Source organism: Malus sylvestris, chromosome 9 (assembly GCF_916048215.2).
Source record: "Malus sylvestris chromosome 9, drMalSylv7.2, whole genome shotgun sequence".
NCBI classification, from domain to species: domain Eukaryota; kingdom Viridiplantae; phylum Streptophyta; class Magnoliopsida; order Rosales; family Rosaceae; genus Malus; species Malus sylvestris.
In genome coordinates this window covers 8847380-8860053 of record NC_062268.1, presented here as the reverse complement: position 1 = coordinate 8860053, position 12674 = coordinate 8847380, and the positions used below count along the sequence as shown (strand labels likewise).

Sequence of the window (12674 nt, the reverse complement as noted above, 5' to 3'; positions counted from 1 at the left end):
TTCATTCAAGTTAGTATCATTTTAATTTTCTATATTTATTGTGTAATTTCATTTTGTATTGCAAGTATTTTTGAGTAATAAAGTATAAGTATTTCAATTTCTGTATTTCTGTTATTTTTTTTTATAAATTGTTCTCCAACACTCATAAAGTTGATCCTTTAAGAGACTGATGAAGGCATCTGACTTTAGTTTCCTCCACCACCGCCTTCGCCGCCTTTTCCCCAGCCACCGCCACCTTTCCCCTAATCACCGCCACCTTTCCCCCAACCACCGCCGCCTTTACCGCCTCCTCCCCAGCCATCACCACCATGATGACCACCTCCTCCCCAACCTCTGCCTCCATGGTGACCACCTCCTCCCCAGCCTCCGCATCCATGATGACCACTTCCTCCGCCTCCCCAACCACCATAGCCGCCACCTCCATCTCCATATATCCATATCCATCAGGCTTTGTTTCAGTGCTATCTTCTATCGCTTTTGGCCCTGTTGTTGCGTTATATAATAATATAATCAAGCTAAATCAATCTAAGATTTCCATACAACAACAACAACAACAACAACAACAACAAAGCCTTTTCCCACTAAGTGGGGTCGGCTATATGAATCCTAGAACGCCATTGCGCTCGGTTTTGTGTCATGTCCTCCGTTAGATCCAAGTACTTTAAGTCTTTTCTTAGAGTCTCTTCCAAAGTTGTCCTAGGTCTTCCTCTACCCCTTCGGCCCTGAACCTCTGTCCCGTAGTCACATCTTCGAACCGGAGCGTCAGTCGGCCTTCTTTGCACATGTTCAAAATCACCGGAGCCGATTTTCTCTCATATTTCCTACAATTTCGGCTACTCCTACTTTACCTCGGATATCCTCATTCCCAATCTTATCCTTTCTCGTGTGCCCACACATCCCACGAAGCATCCTCATCTCCGCTACACCCATTTTGTGTACGTGTTGATGCTTCACCACCCACATTCTGTGCCATACAACATCGCTAGCCTTATTGCCGTCCTATAAAATTTTCCCTTGAGCTTCAGTGGCCTACGACGGTCACACAACACGCCGGATGCACTCTTTCCATCCAGCTCGTATTCTATGGTTGAGATCTCCATCTAATTCTCCGTTCTCTTGCAAGATAGATCCTAGGTAGCGAAAACGATCGCTTTTTGTGATCTTCGCTAGATTGCTCCGGTCATTAGTGTGGATAAGTATATAAATGGATAGAGATAGGAAAGCAAACACAAGATGTACGTGGTTCACCCAGATTGGCTACGTCCACGGAATAGAAGAGTTCTCATTAATTGTGAAGGGTTTACACAAGTACATAGGTTCAAGCTCTCATTTAGTGAGTACAAGTGAATGATTTAGTACAAATGACATTAGGAAATATTGTGGGAGAATGATCTCGTAATCACGAAACTTCTAAGTATCGGAGTGTGGTGTTGTCTTGACTTGCCTTATCTGTCTCATAGGTAGATGTGGCATCTTCTCTGGAAGTACTCTTCCTCCATCCAGGGGTGGTATCTTTAACTGGTGGAGATGCACAAGGTAATGTATCAATTTCACTTGAAGCTTACTTGTAGTTTCAGGCTTGGTCAAGCGCGATACAAACCATGTAGTAGGAGTCCCCCAAGTCGCCGAGCTAGGGGGTCTGCTGAAAGAGGTGACAGACAAGGTAAGCAATCAGAGCTCCGACTGATTGTTCACCTTCTCCCCATCTTGCAGCAGCATGAAGGATAAAGAGAAGAAAAATGAGAAGAGATGATATGAGATACTTTTGCTTTTGAAGAAGTAACTTTCCACAGGCTTATTCTTGAACTGAGCTGGAGGGTTTTCTGGTTTCCTCCAGAGTATAAGGCCGACTGAAGAATTTGAGGGTCAAAACAAGTCCATCAAATCTAGAGTACGTTCCACCCTGCTGATATGGGATACTTTTGCTTTTGACAGAGTAATGAATGTATCGGCACGTGTGCTGTTACGCTTGTCTCCACATGCTTCCTTATATCCTTCGCACTTGCCCTATCTGTTCCTCAAGCAGATGCGGAATCTTCCCTGGAAACATAAGATGTTGAAGATGAGTACTCGAGAGCAATGCCAGGTAAGTAATCAGGTAAGGGGTTCCAGGCAGTCAGTTCCTGGCTGGAAGCTTGATTCCAAGTGCTGACTGATTGCTCTCTTTCTCCTTGTCTTGCAGGTAAAAACAAGGCCAAAAGAAAAGACAGGGAAAAAGCATGATATGGGATACTCTTGCTTTTAACCCTGATGATATGGGATATTCTTGCTCTAGTATAGCTTGTTTGCAGAGGTATTATCGGGGGGAAAGAAAGCTGAATATTTCGAAAGGCTTCGTTGGGAGTGCCCTCTCAGATATGATGAAGGGTTGAGCATTTTTGCAGGTCTGCCTGTCCGTTGGGGATGGAGGTCGACATATATAGGAGTCTCCCTAACAACAAGTAGTAATGCTATTCCTTTACCCTGCTTGGTCATAGCACGGTAGTGGGAGCTGCCAGTTTCACATGTTTTAACTCTGTCAGAGCACTTTGAAAAAGTGGTCTGTGGTATCTGGCTCTCGAGATTCGGAGAACGATGCCTCTTCGATTTTTGAGAAAGCAATCATGCTGGGGGTATGACTCTCGAGATTCGGAGAGCAGTGTCTCTTCGATTTTTGAGGAAGTAATCATGTTGGGAGTCTGGCTCTCGAGATTCGGAGGGCGGTGCCTCTTCGATTTTGGAGCAAGCAATCTTGTTGGGAGTGTTGTCTCGAATGTGAGTAAAGGTTGGGCATGTTTGCTAGTCTACCTTGCCACGAAGCACAAAGGTTGACACACAGGGACTTTCCAATTATCCAGCAATGGTACTGTTCCTTTACCCTCTCTTCGATTTTGAGAAAGTAGTCATGTTGGGAGTCTGGCTCTCGAGATTCGGAGGACGGTGCCTCTTCGATTTTGGAGCAAGCAATCTTATTGGGAGTGTTTTCTCGAATGTGAGTAAAGGTTGGGCATGTTTGCTAGTCTACCTTGCCACGAAGCACAGAGGTTGACACACAGGGACTTTCCAATTATCCAGCAGTGGTACTGTTCCTTTACAGTTGTGGGTAATAATATGGTAGCTAGACCTTCAAAATTTATGTGTCTAAGCTTTTGTTAGTGCTGTTTCTTTGCTATTCTTTTACCTTTCTTGGTCAGAGCGATGTAGTGGGAGCTGCAAGCTTCACGTGCTCAACTTTGGCAGAGAACTTTGGCAAAGTTATTTGTGGTACCCATGAGCTATTGTTGCGTGTGGGAAGTGGGTGATTGAACAGTAAGATTCATGTGCTTTCTACTTCACCAGAAGTCTTCGACAGAATGCCCATAATTTCTGCAAAGCTGAGTGTGCGTGTGACAGGTGCTGACAAGGCTAGAAAAGTAGGTGCCTCTTCGATTTCTGAGATCGGCCCTCGTGGTCTCTGAGCAGCCCAGCTTTTGAGAAAGCGAGCGCCTCTTCGATTGATTCGGAGAACGATGCCTCATCGATTTTTGAGAAAGCAATCATGCTGGGGGTCTGGCTCTCGAGATTCGGGGAGCAGTGTCTCTTCGATTTTTGAGAAAGTAATCATGTTGGGAGTCTGGCTCTCGAGATTCGGAGGGCGGTGCCTCTTCGATTTTGGAGCAAGCAATCTTGTTGGGAGTGTTTTCTCGAATGTGAGTAAAGGTTGGGCATGTTTGCTAGTCTACCTTGCCACGAAGCACAGAGGTTGACACACAGGGACTTTCCAATTATCCAGCAATGGTACTGTTCCTTTACCCTCTCTTCGATTTTTAAGAAAGTAGTCATGTTGGGAGTCTGGCTCTCGAGATTCGGAGGACGGTGCCTCTTCGATTTTGGAGCAAGCAATCTTATTGGGAGTGTTTTCTCGAATGTGAGTAAAGGTTGGGCATGTTTGCTAGTCTACCTTGCCACGAAGCACAGAGGTTGACACACAGGGACTTTCCAATTATCCAGCAGTGGTACTGTTCCTTTACCCTTGTGGGTAATAATATGGTAGCTAGACCTTCAAAATTTATGGGTCTAAACTTTGTTAGTGCTGTTTCTTTGCTATTCTTTTACCCTTCTTGGTCAGAGCGATGTAGTGGGAGCTGCAAGCTTCACGTGCTCAACTTTGGCAGAGAACTTTGGCAAAGTTATCTGTGGTACCCATGAGCTATTGTTGCGTGTGGGAAGTGGGTGATTGAACAGTAAGATTCATGTGTTTTCTACTTCCCCAGAAGTCTTTGACAGAATGCCCATAATTTCCGCAAAACTGAGTGTGCGTGTGACAGGTGCTGACAAGGCTGGAAAAGGCTGGAAAAGTAGGTGCCTCTTCGATTTCTGAGATCGGCCCTCGTGGTCTCTGGGGAGCCCATCTTTTGAGAAAGCGAGCGCCTCTTCGATTTTTGAGATCGGCCTTCGTGGTCTTTGAGCAGCCCAACTTTTGAGAAAGCAAACGCCTCTTCGATTTCTGAGATCAACCCTCGTGATCTCTAAGCAGCCCAGCTTTTGAGAAAGCAAACGCCTCTTCGATTTCTGAGCAGGCGCCTCTTCGATTTCTGAAGCTTCGTCGAGTGCAGATTTTTATAGGGGCTGGCATTAAGTTCCAAAGCACACTTGAATCTCCACCAGTAGAAGCTTCATTCTTGCACTTCTAAGATCTTGATTTGTCCGATCTCTTCTCTCTTCAACACCTTTGAAAATGTCTGGCCCCTCCGACCGTCGTTTTGACTTGAACCTTGTTGAAGAGGCAGCCCCGCCTTCTCCAGACAACATATGGCGCCCATCCTTCGTCTCCCCTACTGGTCCTCTTACCGTTGGGGATTCCGTGATGAAGAATGATATGACCGCTGCGGTGGTGGCCAGGAACCTTCTCACTCCCAAAGATAACAGACTACTTTCCAAACGGTCTGATGAGTTAGCTGTTAAGGATTCGCTGGCTCTCAGTGTTCAGTGTGCAGGTTCTGTGTCTAATATGGCCCAACGCCTATTTGCTCGAACCCGCCAAGTTGAATCATTGGCGGCTGAAGTGATGAGTCTCAAACAGGAGATTAGAGGGCTCAAGCATGAGAATAAACAGTTGCACCGGCTCGCACATGACTATGCTACAAACATGAAGAGGAAGCTTGACCAGATGAAGGAAACTGATGGTCAGGTTTTACTTGATCATCAGAGATTTGTGGGTTTGTTCCAAAGGCATTTATTGCCTTCGTCTTCTGGGGCTGTACCGCGTAATGAAGCTCCAAATGATCAACCTCTGATGCCTCCTCCTTCTAGGGTTCTGTCCAGTACTGAGGCTCCAAATGATCCCCCTCCGGTGCCTTCTCTTTCTGGGGCTCTACCGACTGCTGAGACTTCTCCTAAGCAACCTTTGTGAAGGCTCCCTCTTGTGTGCTTATTTTGACTCATGTATATGTACATATTTGTAGCTTATCGGGGATATCAATAAATAAGCTTTCCTTCATTTCAACGTATTGTGTTAAATACACCAAAGCCTTCTTCGCTAAGTTCTTTGAATTTTCTTTTGTTAAAGCTTGTATGTTGAAGCTTTCTGAGTGGAGCATGTAGGTTGGGGTAGTGTTCCCTTAATTTCCCGACATGATTTGGCGATCACCACAGTTTATAGTGCGAGGTAATACTGAACGACAAAATAAGGCGGTATAGTAGATGACACCAGACAATATGCATGTTTACGAGTGACGGTTCATATCTCAGTTCAAGCAAAAGACATCTGTGTAGGTTCAGCTCAGCACGCATGTGAATGTGGACACAAACACACACTCGCAAACGTAGATGCACCGATTCGTTATATTAAACTAAGATATATTTGCATTCTCCCTTGGAGAGATGTGCTTATTCTCGTCTGCAAATAACGTATCTTGACAGTACAAATTTTATAATTATAATTATTCAATTTCTTAATTTTTATTTGAAGATCATCCTTACAAAAAAAAAAATCATTTGAATTAAAGATCATTTAGTGATTCAAATGTATAGAACAAATTAACAATGTAGGTAACGTAATATATTATGACAAACGATCTATTTATTTGATAGTGATTAAACAATCTCCAAAATTTGATTGAATTTTTTGTGGAATTGGTATTGAAATGAAGATTAGTAATTTGAACGATTTCATTGTTAATTTTATTCGGTTGAGATATGTTATTATTTGCAAATAGAAAAATATGTATACCCCAGCATGGAGATATAATTAAGTATTAATCTATATATTTGAATCTTGAAAATAAAATTTATATTTGAAAACCCATTTGACGGGATCTAAAATTTTTATCCTAATTTGCACAAGGTGGAATGCTATTTATACTGTTGATCCAAGAGCTACTTTAAGTAGAATTTGCTAACGCATGTGATTAAAGAATGCAAAAAACTCAATGAAAATTCCTTAGTTTTCTTTTTCTCAAATAATTTAAAAAAAAAAAAGGCATTCGTTTAAATATCACTACAATAATGCTACAACACCAAAATAAAGCAAACAATGGGTATTATTGCTAAAATGCAGCTATCCAACTACCAGAGCCATCCTAATCCAAACTGAGGTCTAAGACGAAAAAAATGAAACGAGGCCTTCCCAATTTAGTAGCTTAATATAAATTTTTCAAAAGAATATGAATTTGAGATGCATCAGATTAGATTTATAAGAATAAGAAACTTATTTTTCCTTCTTTCGAGTCAAGAGTACAATGAATGATAAAAATATAAGCCTAATTTAAAGTGAGACCCAAGACGCATGCCTTGTTTGCGGTGTCTCTGGGCCACCTCTGCCAACTACCATATGATACTTCAGCACCCAATGTCGGATTTTCAAAAGCAGAGAAACCCCAAAATGTCTTCAAGGAGTAGGGCTGAGAGATTGTTACACCTTCAGTGATTTTTGCTATCTGAAGCTTGTTGACAGCAGATTGATCTCGATAGAGAAGAACACGCATGCATTTCTCTAGCAGCTTTACACCCTCTTCGAAAGTCTCATTCTACTCATCACGAAGAATAGGCAGCGCAAGGTGATTTCCAAATCCTGTAGCTACATGATTGTCCTCAAAATTTACACCAATCATGCTAACCAGGCCAAGGTACTTCTGTCCATTTTTAACTCCACCAAGAACAAGAGAGTTCCACAATGGATTGAACGTGTTACGCCTAATGTACATCACACGGTTCAAATAGCTGTGCACCTCTTTGGGTCCCAAAGAGGTCCCATCATCCCACATGTTGTCGTACAAGACGAGATCATCCAGATAACGTAATAGCTCCTGAAAGTTACTTATTTCTCCACTTGCACCAAGAAGAGAATGTTTTCCAATAAGTTTCGTTCGTTCGACACTCTTGTATCGCAGGGTAGACCCATAAAAACCTCTCATATAAGCAGCCATCAAAATTCCATCTTTATACTCGAGAGCCACTAGATGTACCAGTTACATATGGATACATGGTTCTCTGAGAGCTTTCAAGATTCCACAGTAGGTCAGGTTTCGATTGGTTCGACTCCATTAAACTCGTTTTTTGTTTTCGAAGATTTTGAAACGAAGAGAAAAAATGTTCACGATCTGAAGCTTCCGAGTACAATTTAACGTAGCGGAAAATATGAGAACAGTCAGACCAGGTTGTAAAACCAAAAACACAAGAACCTAAAATCCACCTTATCTATAGAAGTCTTAAATTTGTATTGAATAAATTGAAATCTGAATATTACAACAGAAAACTAGGCTATAAATGTTGAGAATGAGTCTCACCTTGATGGGACGAGTGACCTTACATGAGCTTATAAGTAGTTAGGCTACTCCCTATATTGCCAATTGGTTTTATAGTGGAACCTCAATTTCTTCAAGGTATCAGAGCAAGTTGTCCCACGTGTGAAGCCCAACGGCCACACACTCTCCATGTCACCCACGCTCCACGTCACCCCGTTGTGTGTCCACCTGTTAGGCTTGAAAATTCACTGAGGGGACATGTTGAGAATGAGTCACACCTTAATGGAATGAGGGATCTTGCATGAGCTTATAAGGCCATCTCCAACCGAAGGAGGGTCAGAGGGCTAAAACGCCCTCCTACAAATTAATATTTTAATGAACAATGCAGAGTCATATTTCTTACAACTTCCAACCGAGAGCCAAAGGGCCATAGGGCCAAACATATCTATGTGACAAAAAACCATTTCCAACTGATGAGGCGATATTATACTATATATTTTACCCTAATCTTAGTATTAATTTATTGGTTATTTTGGTAGAATTTTGATACCTTGGATTATATTTTCAATGTAGGACATTTGACTTCCTCTGGAGCAAAAAGTGATCAAACGGATGAATTTTGGAGTGATTCCAATAGGAGGATGTTCATGTGCCTTTCAAGATGATTGTATCAAAATTCTAGATTTTTCTACTAAGCCTTTTGACCGTGGCGATGAAATAAAGGCCCAGCGCACAGCTTTCCCAGATTGACGTTTCTAGACGTTTTGGGTATTTTGAAGGTCAAGACGGCATATTTTGAGGAAGATTTCTTCTGAGGATTTGTAGGGGATATCTTCAGATTTCAAAAGAGACCTTTTGTGACCAAATCGAAGTTGATTTGGTCGGTCAAAAGATGAATTTTCTGAAAAGTCCGAATTTTAGTTTAAATAGGAAAACTTTTATTTTCTGTTTTATTATTTTATTATGTTTCTTAGTTTTATTCTAAGATCTTTTTTAGGGAGGATTTTATTTTGTAGTAGTATAAATAAGGCTTGTTAGCCATTAGGGTTCTTTACGCAACATTTTTTTTGGGGGGGGGGGGGGAGAACACACTACTTTTGACAATTCAAGTTTATTTTCAAGGTGTTTTCTATCCATGTTCTTAATAATAATTTGTTTTATGATTATTCGTAACTAGTTTCGTTTGCTAGGGGCGAGGCCATGAGCCTTAGCAAGAATATGTAGTTTCTTTTCAATTTGCTTATGATATTATGCATGCAAGATTTGAATTATTAATCACTTGACTTTAAACTATCTAATTGTCTTGATGATTGGTCACCATTAGGATATTTAGAAAAGTAATTTGATGCAATTTTGGCGGAAGACTGTCCTTGAAATTGACGTTGGCTTCTTGTGGTTAATATGTGTAACTTCTTAGGATGGACGACACGTCTTAAGGGTTATATGGTTTTTCAAAAGGACTTCACAAAACTTAATGAGTCTTACATGTTCACATTCAATCTAGACGCCACGGACGGGTTGCATGTTAGATATATGTTCTATGTTGGAGGTTCCAAGTATGGCATATTTTAGGAAAACCTAACTTCAAAATATGCATGTGTAATTCATAAGTAATTGGAAGAACAACGTAGGATTGTTAAGGTGACAGCGGAACCCTAATGCTCAAATTTATTTTCAAAACTATTTTCTTCTGTTTTCTTTACTTTCCCAATTTATTTAATTGTTTTTAATTAAATTCGTTTTTAATAATTTAGGTCATTAAATCACCTTTTTCTAAACTTTGTTTTCAAATAATTAATTAAGATTTGGTATTTACATAAATTATTCATTCAATTCCTGTGGAGAACGACCTTGCTTGAGCTGCTATACTACGATAACCTTGTACTCTTGCAAGTATTTTTAAGTGTTTTTATCCCTACCAACCGAGGGCCAAAGGGTCATAGGGTCGAACATAATTTATTATTGAAATTTAAAAACTACAACAACTTAAATATTTAAAATAAATTGTGAAAATACTTACTTCGTTGCAGTAATTGGCGCCACTTTCATGTCTACTTGCAGCTGCTAATAGTGCTTGATGTCATTTATTCAAACTTGGGTGAAGATGTTTCTTCCATCTTGAAGAACAATTCTCGTGGTTTCAGGTATTCGGTGGAGTAGTGCCTTTATAGAACTCATAGTATTTTTTGGACACACGAATCCAAACACCTTCACTTGTTTGAGAAGTTCCCCTCACACTATCTTCTGAGACCCATCTATAAGCCCTGCAAAGAGCTTCATCTTCTTTTCGGGTCCAAGCCCTACATTTCATTGCAGATGAGGCCATTTGAAAATTATTGAAAAAAATTGAAGGAAAGATTATTGGAAGAGGTAAGAAAATAGAATGTGAACAATTGAAATAGAATGAAGTGAGATAGTATGGAATGGTGAAAATTATGTGACAAATGGTGTAGGAATGGCTTAGGTATTTATAGGAAAAAATGAGAATTTTTTTAAAAATATTTAAAAAAATTTGGGCAAAAAAAAAAATTTCAAATCCAACGGTAACTGACGTCAGCTAGCCGTTGGTTTTGAAATTGTGGCTGGCCCCCGGCGAGCTGGCTGGCTGGCTGGGTTGGGCTAGCCAGTTGGCCCTTTGGCCTTTTTTTGTCCCGTGGGGTGCACGAGCCATTTGACCTAGCCCTCGGTTTGAGACAATTTTCAGGCTATTTTCGGCCTTCTGGACCCTTCGGTTGAAGTTAGCCTCCTTCCCATATTGCCAATTGATTTTATGATGGAACCTCAACTTTCTTCACTATACATATAGCCATCAAAACTTAATCCTACTTGTAAACATAAAAGCTATGTCCGAAATGAGAAGGAAAATGAAATCCTAATTAAATATAAAACAAACAAATCAAATAGAAAAAAAAAAAAAAGCAAAGTAATTAAAACCTATAGCTTGTAGGAAAATTCACACACACATTTATATATTTGGTTACAGTAAAAATTAGTTTTTATTTATTAATTTATCATATCTGTGAATCTAATGTATGCAGATTGTGTCCTATATATTTACAGTATGGTGATGGTGTGGAGCATGAGTCCGGTGATCTCCTCAGGGATATCTGAAATCCACGATGAACAGAGATCAAAATGTTCCTGTATGAGCTAATGAGAGCAGTGTTAGAAGGCGAATCCTCTAAGATTTCCATCTCCTCCTACAATTAGGATATAATTAATTACCTGCCGGAGTTGTATTTGTATTGTTATAAACCAAGTTTTTTTTTTCTTTTTGAACAAATCTTATAAACCAAGTTACCGTGTATCTTATGAAGCTCTAGGGCTTATGTAAATTGGGCTCATGAAAGTTCCCATAATTTTATTTAATTCTCTAAATTTGGTATTATTCGTCTAGGTCTTTGATGTGCTCTCTCTCTAAACACATAAACCGTCCCACCATAATTTACCAGCCTATCCCTAAAAATAAAATAAAGTAGAACAAAAGAGACTGAGCAAATTGGATACAAAACGTTACTTGTATATGTCGTTGGTTTCGTATACCATCAATCGGTGACATGCATTACACATGTACTTGAATTTGTTCACAAAATTAATTAAAGAGCACTCAAACCATGAGATTATAACTGAGTACAGATACAATATCCACCCAGCTCGCACTCGTGATTAACTTTATTTTTGCATGCCTCTCGCTAGTGAAGTTTTATTCGATTCATACGTAGGAATACGATCGAGGGAAGTGCTTCAAGCATGTTAAGCACATGCATTAGAACATAATTATCTAATTAGATAATTAATTAAGCACACTGCATGCATGGGCATGTAGAAGCCTAATTAACTAATGAACTAGTTGTGAGGTTGCGCATCAACAGCCTGACCAGCATGATTGCAGCACCTTAGGCACTCTCTTCCATTGTAACTCCATCTGCAACAACCATAGTAGCAACGCCCTCCACGGCCTCCTCCTCCATTTCCACCACGACCAGGGTTACCGCCATATCCCCCACGACTTGGGTTGCCACCATACCCACCTCGCCCAGGATCTCCTTGGTACCCGCCACCATACTTGGCGTCACCTGCACCATTGGGATTTGTAGTAGTCTCCGCAGCTGAAAGTCATATAAGGAACATACGTTTAAATGAGGTGACAATATTTCATTTATTCAAATGAACATACGTTTAAATGAGGTGACAATATTTCATTTATTCAAATCATTGTGAATTTGGAACCTAATTTAATTTTAAGTAGCATGTACTTGTACTAATATCTATTTGGTGAATAAAGTAAAGTACATTAGTATTATGTTGTGGAAAGTACAACAAATTAAGCTCACAAATTGTATTTAGAACTTTGCTTAGCAACTTTGGTGACACTAGGTAGCTAGCAATATATAATTTCTACAAAAATTAGAAGGGAAAAGTTAAGCTCACCATTTGCGGCCACTTCAGAGGAAATGAGAAGGACAATGGCAAGCAAAAGACCAAAGTAAATGAAAGTCTTGGAAACCATTTTTGTTCAACTGAAAGGAGAGTAGAATACTTGGGAATTAAGAAGCATTCTTGCTTCTATTTATAGAGAAAAATAGAGGGCAGTGTACAATAAATCTACAAGTTAACCCCATAGGCCACACCACCGTACACGTACAGTGTAGACTGTGTAGTTGGAGGTTGAGGAGTTGCCTTCCCAAGTTTATTAAATTTAAAACACGTATATCTTTTCTTAATTACTGATCAGTGTTCTCATTGCTTCTGATTTTCAGTTTATTTTTTCTGATTAATAACAGTGATGAGTACAAGCTGTCTTAACGTTACGAAGCAATTTTGCTAGCTATTAGAAAGATCGAGAAAGTGCGCCAGGATTAATTAGTCTAATTCATTAACTAATCGATTTGTTAAAATGTGAGCGTCCAATGCCAACACTAATCAACGGTGGATGGACATGCACTGATTTTTTAAAGACTAGAAAAGACC

The 12674-nt window shown here is 40.1% G+C and overlaps 1 protein-coding gene and 1 pseudogene across 1 annotated transcript; both read right to left on the bottom strand.

Moving 5' to 3' along the window:
• Window positions 1–6609: 6609 nt before the first annotated feature.
• LOC126581856 (proteasome subunit beta type-4-like) lies at window positions 6610–7515 on the bottom strand (annotated as a pseudogene).
• Window positions 7516–11202: 3687 nt separating this feature from the next.
• Window positions 11203–12249, bottom strand: LOC126581862 (glycine-rich protein-like). Its single transcript, XM_050245793.1, has 2 exons — window positions 12135–12249; window positions 11203–11812 (listed from the first exon to the last, which is right to left on the bottom strand). The coding sequence occupies exons 1-2, from the start codon at window positions 12211–12213 to the stop codon at window positions 11550–11552; spliced, it is 342 nt and encodes a 113-aa protein (XP_050101750.1). The 5' UTR covers window positions 12214–12249; the 3' UTR covers window positions 11203–11549.
• Window positions 12250–12674: the final 425 nt, after the last annotated feature.